The sequence below is a fragment of the Cavia porcellus genome, unplaced genomic scaffold, assembly GCF_034190915.1.
Source record: "Cavia porcellus strain 051 isolate PalLab524CR breed Dunkin Hartley unplaced genomic scaffold, mCavPor4.1 scaffold_5, whole genome shotgun sequence".
NCBI lineage: Eukaryota > Metazoa > Chordata > Mammalia > Rodentia > Caviidae > Cavia > Cavia porcellus.
This window is the reverse complement of record NW_026947488.1, coordinates 7,430,832-7,448,180: the sequence shown is the minus strand read 5'-3', so window position 1 is coordinate 7,448,180 and position 17,349 is coordinate 7,430,832. Positions and strand designations below refer to the sequence as shown.

General features: G+C 52.4%; 1 protein-coding gene and 1 long non-coding RNA gene across 3 annotated transcripts in view; one reads left to right on the top strand and one right to left on the bottom strand.

The window, feature by feature from the left end:
• The window catches only part of LOC134475862 (uncharacterized), a 153,456-nt gene that overhangs the window by 119,140 nt on the left and 16,967 nt on the right, over positions 1-17,349 (bottom strand). The window lies entirely within an intron of this gene.
• Positions 3,150-7,370, top strand: Mc3r (melanocortin 3 receptor). Of its 2 annotated transcripts, none has more exons than XM_063248126.1 (2): positions 3,150-4,759; positions 4,982-7,370. In XM_063248126.1, the coding sequence occupies exon 2, from the start codon at positions 5,076-5,078 to the stop codon at positions 6,048-6,050; it is 975 nt and encodes a 324-aa protein (XP_063104196.1). In that variant the 5' UTR covers positions 3,150-4,759; positions 4,982-5,075; the 3' UTR covers positions 6,051-7,370. The 2 variants fall into 2 exon arrangements, with proteins under 2 accessions (XP_063104196.1, XP_023418092.1); XM_023562324.2 differs by having other exon boundaries at positions 3,152-3,861; positions 4,543-7,370.

Sequence of the window (17,349 nt, the reverse complement as noted above, 5' to 3'; positions counted from 1 at the left end):
TACTGACCCAGGTCTCCACTCCTCTTTCCCCAAGACAGCAGTGTCTTAGGGCCACAACTTAGCATCTGTTCAGGCGCCCGCCTGGAGCACACCACGGGGTGGGGAGAGGCCAGGGCTCTTCATAGGATTTCTCGTAAGTGTTCACTGTGTGACTCTCCAGAAAGGACGTCCTAGCCGGGCATGGTGGTGCACTCCTGGAATCCCAGCACTCGGGAGGCCGAGGCAGAAGGATCCTTGCAAGTTTGAGACCAGCCTGGGCTACAAAGTGAGCTCAAGGCCAGCCTGAACCGCACAGCGAGACCTTGTCTCAAAAAAGACAAAAAGAAAAAGTGAAATCACATGTATTACAGTCCCTTTTGCTCACATTAACTGACAAGTAAAAGTATTAATTTATGAAGTGAGGGCGATGTTTGGAGGTACACACATGTCACAGAACAGCTAAAGCAAGCTATTACGCATTTGTGCTAGCGATGTGTGACTGCCATCCATTTAGGACACAGAAATACAGCTGTACAAGTCCGTAGGGTTATATCTACACACCAAGAACACACCCCTTACAAGTGGGCAAATGAGTGACTTTTAGTGAACTTACCAAGTGTACAACACTGTAACCGCTTCCAAACATTTCCCTAATCCGATGAGACCCTTGTGCCCACTGATAATTAATCTCTGTTGCATCTTCACATTTGAGACCCCCACTGACCTACGTTTTGTCCCCATTGATTTACTTTCATGTGTCTTTCTGATAAGTAGTAGCGTGCAATCTGTCATCTTTTCTGTCTGACTTCTTTCGCTCACATAAATGTGTCCGGGTTCGTTCACACCGTGCGTGTGTGTCAGCACCTCACCCTCTTTACTGCCGAAACCAAGCCCTTCACCACGTCTGTCTGGTCGTTATTGGACAAGCGTGGACCGTGTGCACTTTGGAACATCTGGATAATGCTGCCTTGGAGAGTCATACTCAAGTATGTGTGTGAGGACGGTTTCCTTTTTCCAAGTGGATAGGAGAAGAGTTCTAGATCACACGGTAAATCTGTTTCACTCTTCAAGCAGCTGCCAGACATTTTCCAAGCGCACTTCCTGCTGCGTGCCTCGAGGCTGTGCTTTGGGTCTCGTGTCAGTGCACACAGGTGTGGTGTGAGGCACCAGTGTGCAAAGATGCATGAGTTGGCTCCCACCCACACAGCCTCGTAGCTGATTCAGTCGCTGGTACAGTCACGGGCTAATGAAATCCCTTCCTTTGTAAACTAACAGTAGATCTGTCAGCGCTTCTCGTGGTCACGGCTGTCTGGGGTGAAAACAGAGCCGCCCAAGGCCCCGTGGCTCTGAGAACACCTGACGGCCTCCGACCCAGCACAGCACGTGGTGCAGAGCCGGATTGGTGAGCACCTAGACAAGAGCTAGCTAAGAGCCTCCTCTGCTAAAACGCACAGAGTACCTGATACGCCACTGCTGAGAAGTCAGAGCCAGCCTTATTTTCGAAGATTAATTCAGCAGTATAAAATAGTCCATGCTAGGAGAGCTTAAATAAAGAGCTATTTTCTTACACACAACTAGAAGCTGGAAGGCAAGCACTCCAGGGCTATGACTGCCTCTCCATAAAGTCAGCAAAGACTTGGGCTCCTTCTAGATTAAACCCCACATTCACAAGATTTGATGTTTACCTTCAGACCACAAAGTGGGGGATAGAGCTCCAGTTTTCGTATCATTGTTCCAGACAGCAGGAAGGAAATAGTTAAGAGCAGGAGAATCGGTACCGGTTGAGTCTGCTCGCTGGGTTGGTTCACTGCCTTCTGGAAGGCACTCCGAGACTTCCCTGACATCCACTGGCCATGTTTGGGCCATGTGACCGCCTCGTTTGCACAGAAGGGTGGACCATGAGAACACGCTGCTGTTCTGATAAAATAGGGTTCAGTCACGAGGAAGGAGAGGGGAGGTATTGCTGGACACCTCACAGTCCCAGCTTCCTGGAGTGAAAATCAAGACAGGGAAAAGGCCCCTCAAAGAAGCCCTGCACACAGGATGGCGGCGCTGTGGGCTGCAGTCTGGATCCCCAGAGGGACTTGGAGACACAGCACTTTATTCGGAAATTTACACCAGGAAGCAGTATACAGGGTAAGGCAGAAGGAGATGGCTGTGGAGGAGAAGCCAGGGACGAGGCAGGTTACCGAGGTCGCCTCGGTGGGGCTCCCAGTTCAGAGGACGGCTAAGAAACTCAGGGAGCCCCGGCCACTGCCAAACCAAAGGGCAGGGGTGCAGGGGTTCTGTTTTCTGGCTTTAGTTTTAATTGAAGATTGCTCCTGGGGCATACCAGAGACAGACAGATAGACAGACAGACAGACAGAGACAGAGAGAGGCAGCTCTGATCCAGAATGTGGCTGCAGCCCTGAGAGCCGGACCTTGGCGCTGAGAGCTGAATCTGAGCTCACGGAGAACTGAAATCAGCAGTCAGCCAGCATCTGCTCCTCGGGAAAAGCAGCCGAATGATTAAATCCCATCGAGTATCCTAAAATCACCATTGGCCAATGCCCTCTGCCTTCACAGTGTATGACTTCTAATTATGCAGCGTTCTACATGGGATTTTAAAAAATAATTCCCTCAAGATAACATAATGCCATAAACCTTAAAATTCACCTAAAGTATACAACTCTGCAGATCTTCATTTATTTTAGTGTCTTCCCAGTGGCCAGGGATGTTGAATATTTTCCATGCACTTGTTGGACATTTGATGTGCCCTTTGGTAAAATGTCTATTCAAATCCTTTGCTGCCTATTTTTAAATTACACTTTCATTCTAACTTACACACAATTGTGCATACTTAGGTGCCCGGGGTGAGATTTCAATGCATGCACACAACGTGTGACGATCAGATCAGCTGGCGGCCTCTTTTCGTTAAGCTATTTGGCTTTTTTATTATTCAGTTGCAAGTGTTTCCTGCTCGTTCTAGACAAGCCCATTATCGAATATCTGACTGGCAACTATTTTCTCGCCTCCTTAGGCTGTCTTCTCACTATTTTGGTAATGTCTTCTAAAATGCAATTTTTTTGAAGAAATCCAGTTCATATTTATTGTCACATTCCTTTTGGATTTGAGAGTGAGGAAAGTGCTGAGCCCTGGCAGCTTAGCAGTGGGGAGAGGGGGGCGGTCACCCGGCAAATGAAATTCAAGGGCAGCTGTAAAACACAGTTGACATTTAAGCTGGATCTTCAAAGATAAGAGGCGTACACCAGGCACAAAACTGAAGAAGAGCTTGTCGGCTGTGGAGAACATTGGGATGGATTTTCTCCTAATCCACGGTACCTTCCTGCTGCAGTTAACTGTAACAGATTCAAACCTGGATCCCTGCCAGCACCGTGTGGTCAACACCACAGAGCCCGGCCCATCTTGTGGTTATTAAAACAAGGCCCACGGCTTACAGAAGATTCCATTAAAAGGCAGCGCTGCACCTGCGCGGCCTCCAGTGGACCCGGGAGAGGGCTGAGAGATTAAACCTGCTCTCGCGAGCAGAGACACTGGTCGGAAGGGACAAGTCATCCGCTCTCCCTGCAGGACACTTGGGGCCAGGATGAAAGCCAGAAAGGCTGTCTGCACCCAGCTCAGGCCACGCAGGGGCAGGGAGAGCCCTCACAGTGACGGTCCCCACATTATCATGCAGCGAGTGACACCCGTGTCCTGGAAACCACTGGCCACGGCAGTATCAGTTCACCTCTGGGTGCTGTCAGGGGTGACCAGAAGTTCCCAGAGGATCAAGACTGTGCTTTCCTGCAAGCCAAGGGACAGCAGTTTAGCTTTAGAAATCAGATTGCACCGCTGACAATAAACCGGAATGGGATCTCTCAGGCCCTCGGTGAACACGCTGAGGTTCGTATTCAAGTGCGTTTTTCTTTAAGCCAAGACTGCTGAACCGTGAAACTGGTTACAAACACAGGAAGGCATGAATGTCCTCCCAGCTTTCTCTCCTGATTTTGATATCTTTTGTAATTCTTGTCAATCTCACTAGAAAAAAAAGTATTGAAATCTCATTTTTATTTGCCTTTCCCTGACCTCCTAGAACATCTGTTCTTAGGTTTATAAGCCATTTGCGTTTCCCTCCCGGGGAATTACTGTTCCTGTCCTTTGCCCAATTTTCCTGGAGGTAATTTGCCCTTTTCTTATCAATAACAAAGTGTTCTTTGTATATAAAACAAAGTAGTCTTTGGCTGTGGCATACGTTTCCATCCCGTTTGCCTCTGGACTCTGTGCATGCTATTTCTTCCATACTAAATTTAGGGCTGCTCATCTTAACAAGATCTCTCTCCCCGCTTAGAGTCTGTAAGTATTTGAAACTTTCTTCTGCTTGCATGGGCATGGTTCTGCTTCACACACAAGTGTACATGATAAGAAGCTTATGAATCCACCTGCAGTGTGTGTGTGTGTGTGTGTGTGTGTGTGTGTCTGTGTGTGCACGCGTGTGCATGCGTGTATAGGAGCAAAGGAATCTATCTGCAGAATCAAATCTAACATGAATTAAGCATTGACTCGGAAAGTGATCAAATCCTGCAGGTCACTGGACAAATAGCTCCTCAGAGCAGCTCCTGAGAGCTGCTCCTCTCAGCTCGCCGGTGCAGACGCGCCTTCTGGCCTGCAGAGGGCGCCAGTGTGCTTCCCGAGCTCCCGCAGAAACCTCGGAACCGGACCCGCTGGCTGACGCTCAGGCAGGTGCCGGTCGCTCAGTGGTCCCTCGGCTGCACTGAGGATGAAGTAGAGACCGCGGACCAAGGTATCAGACCTGAGTGCTGCCCCCCACGTCCAGCGGTCGGCACCACGCCCCCTGCCTTGCTCTGAGCTGAGCTGTAACTGTAGCAACCAGTGGCGACCGGACGTGTGGCTCTGGGTGGGGAAGAGGAGAGGGGTCGGAGGAGCGATCAGAGGCTTGCGCTGCTGCTCCGGAGACGCGGAGGAAAGTTCCCCCCTCTTTCTCTGCCACCCCTTCTCCTCCCAGGTAAGAACAAGATCCGAGCCTGCCCCGGCCAGCCTCCAGCTCCCCTGCGCACCAGCAGCTCCCTGGTCCCGCAGGAGCCCGGCTCGCCTCGGCTATGAACACGTCCTGCTGCCCATCCTCTGCCCACCCGATGCCACCTAACAGCTCCAAGCTCCCGGCTCCCTCTTCCCTCGGCAACCAGAGCAGCGGCGGCTTCTGTGAGCAGGTCTTCATCAAGCCCGAGGTCTTTCTGGCCCTGGGCATCGTCAGCCTGCTGGAGAACATCCTGGTCATCCTGGCCGTGGTCAGGAACGGCAACCTGCACTCGCCCATGTACTTCTTCCTCTGCAGCCTGGCCGCGGCCGACCTGCTGGTGAGCGTGTCCAACGCCCTGGAGACCGTCATGATTGCCGTGGTCAACAGCAACGCCCTGGCCCTCGAGGACCGCTTCATCCAGCACATGGACAACATCTTCGACTCCATGATCTGCATCTCGCTGGTGGCCTCCATCTGCAACCTCTTGGCCATCGCGGTGGACAGGTACGTGACCATCTTCTACGCCCTCCGCTACCACAGCATCATGACCGTGAGGAAGGCCCTGGCCTCTATCGTGGGCATCTGGCTGTGCTGTGGCGTCTGCGGCGTGGTGTTCATCGTCTACTCCGAGAGCAAGATGGTCATCGTGTGTCTCATCACGCTATTCTTCGCCATGGTGCTGCTCATGGGCACCCTCTACGTCCACATGTTCCTGTTCGCCCGGCTGCACGTCCAGAGAATCGCCGTGCTGCCGCCAGCCGACGGGGCGGCCCCGCCCCAGCGCTCCTGCATGAAGGGCGCCGTCACCATCACCATCCTGCTGGGCGTGTTCATCTTCTGCTGGGCCCCCTTCTTCCTGCACCTCATCCTCATCATCACCTGCCCCACCAACCCCTACTGCATCTGCTACACCGCCCACTTCAACACCTACCTGGTCCTCATCATGTGCAACTCGGTCATCGACCCGCTCATCTACGCCTTCCGCAGCCTGGAGCTGCGCAACACCTTCAAGGAGATTCTCTGCGGCTGCAACGGCGCCGCGAACTTGAGGTAGGGCGTGGGGACCGGGGGACCAAGCGGTCAGCACAGGGCCCCTTTGCCTCAGTATCCAGCAGAGGTGTTTAGACAGGGTAAGAAAAGGACCTAGAAGGTATGAAAATGTGTCAACAGCCACGATGGTTTTTTAAAAGAGAAAGTGACAAGAACGGGCCCCCAGGAGGACCCCAGAGTGGTCAGTCACCTCCGGTCTCCTCGTGGTCACTGCAGACAGCAGCGAGTTCCCCGCGCCACGCCAGGGCTTGCAGTGCCCGCCTGCTCCTCCACCTCGCACCGCGTCCCTCTGCTGTCCGGGCTGCGGATGCTCACGAACAGGAAGCTGGCTCGAGTCCCCTGCAAGCGAACCTAACAGCTCGGCCCTCCGCCTGCAGGCTGCCCAGGTAGCTTTGTGCTGCTTCTGTGAAACATCGAGCTTGCAGCCTATGACTTGATTCACAGGAAAACGACAGCCTCAAAACAGCGAACTCTTTGTGGGGAAAGCGATGGGATGCTGCTTCCCCGCTTCTGACTCACCAGCCCTTGCCAGCTTCCAAAACAGCACAGAGGGGTCCCCGCTTCCCCTCTGCTGCTCTCCTGGGGTTAGCGCAGTCAGTGAAGGCAGCCTGCAAAACCCACCGAGGAAGGGGAAATGCTGGGGGTGACCAGGACGTTCGCGCTGTGTTTTGTGTGTGAATATCTTGCTATTCCACGGGTTACCTTACAAAAAACTAAAAGATATTTTCTTGTTCTTCTTTTACTGCCTTTAAAACAGGAGAGGAACTGGCGGGCGGAGGGCTGTGTGTATACTTTCCAAGAAGCCCTTCCACTGTACTTTGAGAAGCTGCAGAAGTGGGACGAGGCTTTCTTGGGAGCTCCTTTCTGCTCGTAGTAACTGTGTCTCCATCCCATAGTTAAGCCAACGGCGCTGGTGAAAGAATGTTTTCTGGCTCGCTGCTCCCTTGGCTCGGCATGATGCCCACGTTGTGGGACGTAGTTATCAACATTCATGCTTTTGTCAGATAAAGCAGCTTCCTCCCGAGCAGAGGGTTAGGGTTCTGACGACGCTTCGGGGTCCTCTGCCCGGTCCTTTCCTGGCCTGGGTGTCTTTCATTTGTGTAACACACAGCTCCCCGCTGTGAATTCTTCTTCTGTGCTGTGTCTTTGCTGTACCATCGTGGCTACCTTTTGCTGAGCACACTGGGGAGGGGGCGTGCTTACAGAATGTCTGCATTTGGTTCTTGTGGATTTTTTTTGTCCCTGAAAAATTTCTGCTCAGATAAGCAAAACCACTTGTTTCTTGTGATGCTTGGAAATAATAAAATGCTTTCGTGGCTGCTAAGCTTGTGTTGAGCTGTGGCCCACAGCTGGAATCACCCTGAGGTCTGCCCATAGCTGCTGTGTGTTATATTGAAGCTCAGGAACTATTTCAGAAATGGAATAAATAACTCCATCGATGGGGCGGGCAGCCTTTTCTAGGGCAACGCATTTTAACCAAACAACCAAAACACCCGATTTAGTTTCCAGAGTTACCAGACTTGTGGTTCCTGTACCACGGCCCCTCATTATGTTAACCCCGAAGCCGAACAGGAAAACTGCAGCAGGCAGCTCAGGGAACGCGGAAAAGGGGACCCACTGTCCTTGAAAACTGCATTAACGTCTATCGGGATGATGGGCTCTTTGCTCCGTGTAAACAGAGAAAATTAACTTACGTTTCTTCTCTTCATCTCAGTTTTCAGATTACTTCAGTTATGCTCTCATCAACCTCTAAAATAGATGTGTCATCGTATAGATGAGCACTTGTGGCTGTCCTCAAACGTCCAGGGGTCGGGCTGGCAGCACATCCTGTGTCCTGGTGCTGGTGGCTTTTTGTACCACGTGCTGCCACCAGCAGGTTTCCAGGATCCCAGTGCATCCAGCTCTCCCTCGGGATGTGCCAGCCCCCACCCCCACCCCCGGGGTGCCCCGGAGTCAGCAGAGCCCTGCCCAGGACACGGCGTGACTCAGCAGGTCGGAGATGGGGCCCCAGATTCTGCACCACTGACTGAAGCGCCTCAGGAAGGGGCTGCTGGGCTGAGGACTGTCTTCTTCTTTCTTTCTGCTTTTCCTTCTTTCCTTCCTTTTTCCCCACCTTGTTACTGGGAATTCAACCCAGGGCCCTACACATGCTGGGCAGGCACAGTATTCCACCTCTGAGCCATGCCCCAGACCTTTTAATTTTTTAAGATAGGGTCTCACTAAGTTCCGCAAACTGGCCTCGAATTTGTAGGCAGGCTCCTCCTGCCTCAGCCTCCTGAGCAGCTGAGATTACAGGCATGCACCACTGCTCTGGGGCAGAGAACCACATTTTAAAGAGGTGCTGGCACAGAGGACTTTGGAAGGCGCCTGATGGATGCACTTATCTGCAGCGACTGCTGACCCCACGCCAGCAGCCCACAGGCACAGTGGCTGGGACCCTGCAGTCGCCCTGCAGTGTCGCTGTTCTTTATTTCACAGATGAAGCATCTGAAAACAGAGACAGGTGAGAAAACTGGCTTTGGGAATCCAGCCGGCCAAGTGGGTAAGGGGAGCTTCGGACTCAGGCTGCCCGAGCCCCTCCCTCTGCCCTCAATCCAGAGCCTCGAATGCCCCTGTAAGCATACTGGACAATGTGGGGGGACCCAGGTGGCCCTGGGGCACATGCTGCCCTGCTGCTGGGTCTCTGCTGCTCGAGGCGCCATGCAGATGTTTGCGGCATGGTCCAGAAAGAGGTTACCCAGATTCAGAGGCAACCATTCCCTGCTCTGTTCTGTTCGTTCTGTGCTAGAATTGCCCTGGACACTCGGAGGCTGGGGGGGAAGCATCAAAAACTAAACTACAGTCTGGGGACCCTTTTCCTGGTGCCCATTTCTCAGGAAATTTCCCTGGGAGCTGGGCTATCGCCGCCTCCTCCCCTGCCCCTGTCTCAGAAGGTGATGGGGAACGCACTGGAAGTCAAGCTTGAAAATGCAACGTTTCCCCTCCTGGGGGGCCTGGGTCAAGTAACATGCGCCTGGCGGCTGCAGGCCCCCTCTCTGTCTCCCTCCCTCCCCCTCCAACAAAACACATTGAAAATACTCAATTCAGGACATAAAAGCACACAACAGCGTTCACCCGCATGTTAAGTTCTCACCTTGCCTCCAAGGCAGAATCCCTTGGCCCCTCGTTCATGGGTGCGAGGAGTCGGTGCCCGTGTTCCTTGTGTGAACTGGCCTTTCAAGGTGGATTTCAACGGCATTAAGAGAGGCTGGGAGCTCAAATACACACAGGAGCCACTCCTGGGCCAGAACTGATATAGGGGAACGAAACTCCCCACCTACTGTATGTCGGGTACAAAAAAATCAAAGAATGGGTTTTAGGAACAACGAAGGTTAAGAGCAGAATATATTTATTGAGAGAAAGAAAGCTTGTCTGAGAGAGACAGAAGGGGTCCCGAACAGGTTGCCAAGGACTCTCTTTTCCAGGGACTTTGTAGAGTAAAATTATGAGGTGAGAGGGGTCTAAAGTGGGAAAAACCTGGGAACTTGCAAGGTGGGCATAAGGTGGGACAGAACTGTGGTTAACCAATGAGGTTAACTGCACAGGTAAAGCTGATTAAATCGGGGACAAATGGGGAAGCGAGTTAGGTAGCAACACATACACACAGAGCAGTGACTCTTCCCTAGGGGCTGGGATGCTGACTCCTGGCTTCCTCAGGCGACAGAGACTAGTTAGAATATCAGGCCCTGACGTTTATCCGAGGGTGCATTTGATCCTTTGTCTTGAGGCCTGGCCCACGGCAGGAGCTGCCTGTCTCCCCCACAGTTGCAGGGTATCTGGGCTTCCGCACTGGCTCCTTGAGGACCAGCCCTGTCTGACCACCTGTAATATTTCTACCTGACTCAGCTGCCTGCAACAACTCTTCCCCGCCTTTCACCTCAGCTCCGCTGTGCCCTCCACATGGCAGCCCCAGCCTGCACAACTCATGTAAAACTGCAAAGCAGAGCTGGTCACACGCTTGCTCAAAATTCTCCAGTGTCTCCTGTCACATTCTGAATAAAATCCCAGCCACTCACCTGGCCGCTGTCCAGCTCTCCCATGCACATCCCTCCTTGTTTATGGAGCTCTGGTCTGCTGTGCTCCTGCCCCAGGACCATTGTATGTTCTGTTTCCTCTGTCCAAAGTCTCTTTCCCCATCTTCCTGGGATGACCAACTCCTTGATTGCACATTCTCCACCCCAAATCCCAGGAGAAGCCATTCCCCACTGTTATCTCTAAAAACCTTGGGCAGTCCTGTCAGCATTGTTTTTATCACAGATCATACTGCTATTAACATACTTTTTTGGCTTGTTTGATTCTCATCAATCTCTCCAACTAGAGAGCAGTCCCTGGTAAATAAAACCAGTCAATAAAAATGCGTTCAATGCATAAGTGACAATTCACATATTTAAAATGAGTTCAATTCCAAACCAAGACAACAGCAGACACAGAGACCTTCAATCTGGTGAGGACATCAGGCGTGGAGCTGAGAAACTGCCCTTCCCCTCATCTTCAGCACCAGGGCTCAGGGGTGGAGTCTGGACACCTGGACCTTTCACTCAGATTGTGACACACACCCAGCCCAAGGAGCCACCTAAACCTGCAAGCAATCCTCATCCTTAAAAACACCAAACTCAGCGCCCCAGGAGCCAGAAGCTCCTCCCTACCTCGCTTCCCCCTGCAGATGCCACCTGCCTTATGTGACTGTGGGGCCCTGCAGGAGGCGGCGGTTCCAGAAACTGGCAGGAACCACATAACAAAATGCAGAACAAACAAAAATAAAAAATTCATTCCACTGAAGAGCTCTGGGTTCTGCATCTGAGAACACCTTTATCGGACTGAAATTAATAAACGGTGCTCTCCAGGGCTCGCTTACGAGCAGACGCATATTATAACTCCTCTAATCCTCACCGAAGCCCCACAAGCTAGATGCTGTCAGCGCTTGCCCTGGAGATAGGGATCCCTGGGTCAGAGTGAGCAGGTGAGAGGGGGTGAGAAAGTGATCGCCAGCCCTCTGGGGTTACGGCGCTTACAGTGGAGTTCTCAAATCAAGGTGCATCTGGATTCCCAGGGCGCCCCATCTCTGGAGTCAGAGACCCGGGTTCAAGCCCTGTGTCTTCTGTTTACTCTGTGATGATGACCGAAATTCAACTTTCTCATCGGTAAAATGGGACACGAATAAGTATGCTGCAGCAGTGGTTCAAGGCTCGCTTAAAAAGCAAACAAGAAGGCTGAGGCAGGAGGATCATTGCAAGTGCGAGACCAGCCTGGGCTCCAAAGTGAGCCCAAGACCAGCCTGAACTGCACAGCGAGACCCTGTCTCAAAAAGACCAAAGAAAAAAGCAAGCAAGAGTTGGAGATGCAGCTCAGACCACTCACCTAGTGTGAGTGTTTGTGTCCGGACGTCCCCAAAGCTTTATGCGCCCACAGGTGGGGCTTCAGACAGTGACCGGATCCTGGGGATGTGATACTCAGCAGGGACTTAGTTTACAGCTGAATTCGGTTTGGGAGGTGAAGCCTGCACAGGCAGGTGAATCCCAGCAGGCCATGGCCTGCAAGGGTCCGCTCTCTCCTCCTCGACCTCTCTCTGCTTCCGGCCTGCTGTGCCAGAAGCAGCCTCCTCTGCCATGCCTGGCTGCCCAGCTGCCCGGCTGCCCGGCTGCCCTGCCTCAGAGCTGACTGTGGACTGAAACCTCTACAAACTGTGAGCCACGATAAACCTTTCTTGCTTTAAACTGGGGAAACTGGGCATTGTGTCTCAGTGGTAAGGAAGTAACCAAGACGCCCCTAAGTTAGTGTGAGGCCAGGTTTCAAACCCCAGTACCACAAAAAGAAAGGAGGGAAGGAAGCAAGGAGGCAGGGAGAGAGGGAAGGAAAGACAAAATAGAGTCAGCACAAAGAACTCTCATAGCACCTGACCCCCGCCGGGACCCAGCCCCCTCGGCAGCTTGCCCTAAGTTCTCCACTATGTGGCATGAGAGGCTGTGGGATATGTCACTGGCCCCTATGTCTTGATGTACTTGTGAAAATCCATTAAGCTGTATTATTTGCATATTTTTATGAAAGCACCACAAATGCACAGACCGGTTCTTAGGACTTCGCTGTCTGCCACATTGTTCTTTCGGTCACAGCAAGACCACGATTGCGCTTCCCAAAGGCGGTCACCTGAGCAGATGTAGAGCTGTGGCCGGTGTTGTGGGCTCCCCCAAGCAAAGAAACACAGCACATTTCACATTAAACACCTCAGTAAGCAGCCCACACGCGCAAACCCTGCCTGCATGGGCCCCTGGCCATCAGCTGGCTGCGGTGCTGACTGCTTTCCTCTTAATGGTAACAGGAAGCAGTCCTTGTGTTAATCCCGTTGACTCCGTGATGTGTGCAGGATTCTGAAGAGGTTGTTGTGACAGGTGGTCCTTAGGGAGAAGCGCCACAAGAGCAGCTTTGAAGGATTCTGTTTATCAGGAAAGGAGGAGAACATTCAGAGCCAACATCCAGGAGAGCTCGGAGTGCTGGGCTCCCGGGCTCCAGGAAAGAGTCCTGCTGTCTCGGTCACCAGGTCATCCTCTGGGCTGGCAGGCCAGATTCCGGGGGCAGTGTCCAGCCCTTGCCCGTACCTGCAGCAGTCATAGGTTATTGTTACCTCCACCCTGTGTCTCAGGGGACACCTTCACGCCTCAGCTCCAGCCTCAAGGCAGTGACTGCCCACACCTGCCAGAGGGAGCAGCCCTGGGCAATCAACACCTGCGCCTCAACTGCGGCATCAGAGCCTCCTTCCTCCACTGGGCTCTGGGTGTGCAGCTGTGTGGGCTGCAGGGGCAGGGTAAAGCCAACATCAGAGGAAACAGGCTGAGGAAAGGAAGACTCCCATCGCTCTGCTCACACTTGGGTGTCAGGATCCGGCCGTGCAGAAGCTGGCTCTCATCCTGGCGTTTCTGCTACTAAGCCAATAATGTTGATCCTTGTTCACCGACAGCAGCTGACAGCTTCAGAGGCCAGCACTGTTCTTAAGAGGCTGAAGTCAGGCTGGGAGACACAGAGAGCCAGACAGATAGGGAAAGGGGAGAAGCGAGGGCTGTGAGGAGCAGAGGGAAGGGAGCCAAGCTCAGTGAAAGCAGCCTGCTTTCATCTGGTTTGCTGTTGAGTTTGCATACTTGCAATGTGAACTAGCTAAAAACAGCATGCATAGCAGCCAATGCCCAGGGCAGTATCTCTAAGGTAAATTCGGATCCGATGTTCCTATTACACTAAGAGTAAGACAAGACAGAGCCCCACGCCACTCAGGTCTTAATTAAGGTGTGAAATGGAAGGCAGCACTCTGGGCAGCGGGACCAGTACTGCCAGCCTGCTACGCCATGGCCCTCTTCTGTGGTGACCACACTGCTACTGGACAGAGCCATTGTAACCACAGAGTGTGCTGATGCTCAGCAATCTGGGCACTCTCAGCTGCTGAATCTCTTTGGTCTCCACTTTGGAGGGTGGAGTCTCCAAAAAGCATCCAGAAGCTCCATGTACAGGGCCCAGGGACCAACAGCTGGAGACTACCTGCACTGGGGGACAGCAGGTGGCTTGTGGAAGAGGGTGTTTCAGGGGCTGCTGAGAGGAGGCTCTTTGCATGAGATGCAAAGAAACCCTCCTCCGCTCCCCACAAAATGTTTGCTGAGATCCTATGAATCATTAGTGCCCGGAGCAATGGATTTACGCCTTGGGAAAACACAAAAGCCTGAGTTCAGCTTCAAGGTCGGCCCACACCAAGGTCTCCAGAGTGAATTCAGCTGATGTATATCCGTCTCTCTCCCTCCGCCTTAGTGACCCATCCACACTGGGAATGGTTGAGAAGGTGCTCAGTCTCCTTCATCTCCAAGCTCAGCCCCACACCCAGCACAGCACTCAGACCTATCTGAGGACGAGGCTCAAGAGTGAAGGGGGACAGCTGACAACCTCATATGTAATTCATTCAGACAGACTGACCGTGGGGCACAGTGCTTACTGTGAGTTTACGAGGTGGTTAAGACCTGAATGCCATCTGGGGACCTTTGCTCCTCACTGCCTCCCCCTGAGTGAGACAGTTTATTTCTGTTCCTTCACAAAGAGAAGCCAGCATGATACCGGCACTGAGGTCAGCCCTTCCACCATGATGGTTTCACCTTGAGGCCTGTCAGGGCTCAGAAACCGTGAGCCAACGTAAACCCCTCTTCCTTAACTGGGGATGCAGGTATTTTGTCCCACAGCAGGACAGCCGATTAACACAGCAGGCCTGGGTGCGGCCTGGCACCCTGCCTTCCCATCGGGCACTGAGCTGCTGCTGCTGCTGCTGGTCCCAGAACCCACTTGGCATAGCAAGGCCCCCGAAACTGAGTTGTCAGCACAGGACAAGATGATTTTCCACACAAGCAACTATATCCGCTCGGTCACGAGTCCAGAGGAAAAGCCTGAGGGAATCAAACCAGACCCTAATGAGGGAATCAAACCAGACCCTAATTCCTTCCTTCTGAAGGAATTATTTTGCATTTCTCTGCCTCCTTCTGATGACAGCCACACAGAACACCCACTTATGGGGATGAAAGGAAGCACACGGGGATATATCAGCCTCCCTGATGGACCTAGGAATGAATCACAGCAGTCCACGCTGACTCAGTCCTGCTGGGAAGACTGTCAGGCCCCCTCAGAAAGCATAAAAACAAGGTGTGACGTGGCACAGCAAGAGCAGCAGGAGAGGGAAAGGTCCACGAGGCCAGGCAGGGCTCCCAGGGTCATCCCCGGCTCTAGGCAGATGGAGCCACTCGGAGCAGCGGCTCTCAATTTAGAGCACCCCCTAAAAACTGGAAACCCGCAGATTCCTGGTGCGGTTCCCCACCCTGGGAGGACAGCACTGAACTGGCCGGAAGTGCTAAGGCTCCCACGTGACATCTGCGATATCTGCTCCCCTGGAGTCAGGATCCGGACACTGTCTCTGTGGGGCAGTGCTCACACCGCGGTGTCCAGAGCTCCCCAGCTGTAATCACAACTGGCTGCAGGAGAACGGTGAGCATCGCGGATGAAAAGTCAGACTCTCTCAAGTAAGCGGCGATGAGTCTAGGATCAAAAGCCAGTTTTGCCATCACAGCATCCCCACTGCTGGGCTGATCCCAGCCACAGCATCCGGCCTGTGACACCCGCACTGGGTGCTGAGCTTTGCTTCCCGTTCGCAGCTTCTCACAGCTGGGTGTGTCACATGGGCCAGGGCCGGAGGATGCACTGTGAGCCAGGCGGCCCCACACAGGGTCCACAGGGCAGGCACAGACACACGCAGCGGGGGCCAGGGTTTACCGTCAGACAAGGCAGCTGGAGAGTCCCTTCCAGGCGAGTCCTGCAGACGAAGCGAGCAGCGAGCTACAGGTCGATCGGGCTCTTGTTTCGTCTGCTTAAGCCCATGACTTAGCTTTTCTATGCCTCAGTTTCCTCCTGTGTACACTGAACAACCTTTACCCTTTCCAGCTGACCTCCAGTGGACCCATGAAGACTATGGGCTGGAACACTGCACACAGCAGGACTCGGATTTCCCAACACTTCTTTCCCCAATTTAAACCGTTTCCCTAATGGGAAAGAAGGGAGATGCCAAGAGCCAGGGCAAAGGCACACAAACGGTGTCCTGTTTTCCCCGGTCAGACAGGGCTCCCTGCAGGAGACCAGAGTTCGCTGCATAGCGCTTGGGATCAAGAAACACCTGCCGCAGATCAAACTGTGTTGAGTGTGGTTTATTCCAGGCAGAGCAGAGTCAAGCTTGTTTCCACTGCAAACAATAAAAACCCATCTCAGACTGCCTTAGATTAGACAGAGACAGACAGACAGACAGGAAGTTAGTCGGGCTCTGCTACCTCTGGATATGGAAGCGATGTCATCCAAAATCTCCCTCTCAGGACTTCACATCTTTCCTTTGGCTGCTACGTGGAGCAGGTTCTCTCCACACGGAGGACCCAACAGCGTGAGATTCTTGTGCCATCCGTTCACCAGCCCACAGAAAACCGGCAGCTCATTCCCCACACGCTCCCTGCTCATCCCCCATGTCCCTGTAAGGTAAATCAGTGTAGAAAGCTCAGGCCAGCTGACCGCCAGCACACACTCCCCAGCCTGGGTAACGCCCGCCCTCTCTGCTGGGGAGGAGACACGAGCCCCACCCAGCCACTCGGACCAGGAGGATGGAGAGAGTCCCAGGAGGGTGCTGGGCCCTGGTTCCAAAACAAAGAACACAAGCCCCCTGGCTCTCTCCTCCTTACCCACTCTATTCTCAAACACGTTACTCTTCTGTAGGCTCTACTGTGTGACAGTCTTCGTTACAGGATACAGGAGTTCCTCCTCACCCTCTAAAATATACCCAAAGTTAATCTATTTTAAAACACTGCGATAGCCAGAAAAGATTCCATGCAAAGTCCCCAGCATTCCTGGTAGGAGAGATGCTTAGTTTTGAACTGGGACATCCTAAAAAGTTAGTTTTCTAATTCTTTGTGTCAGATAGTCCAGGCCTTGCAGAAGCTAGCCTGCCCCATGGCTCCCCATCCCGAGCCCTGTCCTTGGCTTGGCTTTCTCTAGGATGTGGTTCTCGTCAGAACTAATCAGCTGGAGCCGTGTTATGAATCAGACAGAACACAACATACCAGCACCTCCCCTTGGAAGACAGTTCCATAAGGTGACAAAGAGTTAACCATTTCATCAACTGTCATTTCCATTTCAAAACTCTCCCCACACTCTCCCTTACAGACACACAGTTAGAAATTATCACAAATGATTACTGTTATTGTTATTATTCATGCAAGTGGTCTGGCACAATGATTCATATCCTTCATAGCCAGAAAGTGAAAAACCCAAATGTCCATCAACTGGTGAAAGTTAAAAAAACATGTGAAACACCCAGAGAAGAAAAATTAGCTATGAAAAGGACTACTCTACGTTTATGCTGTGGATGAACCTTAAATACACTGAGTGAAGGAAGCCAGGTACAAAGACTTGATTTGTGCGACTCTTTCTCCATGACAGACCTAGAAAGCGAAGCTTTTTAGAGGTGGGGAGTAGATGGGCGGATGCCTGGGGCTGAGAGGAAGGAAGAGTCATGGTAAATGGGCCTGAGGGACCCCACCAGGGCGAGAGAACACCCTAAAATAGAATCACTTGTTTGTGCTATGATAAATTTATCATCAATAAACGATAAATGGTAAAAATTATTGATTGCATACTTCAAATGAGTGAAGTTAATGATACTAACGTGGATCTCAATAAACTTGATTGAAAGGGTCCTCTCCTTTCAGAGGAGA

What these genes read in the sequence shown, in the direction of transcription:
- Mc3r (XM_063248126.1), top strand. Translation starts at nt 5,076, where the DNA reads ATGAACACGTCCTGCTGCCCATCCTCTGCCCACCCGATGCCACCTAAC.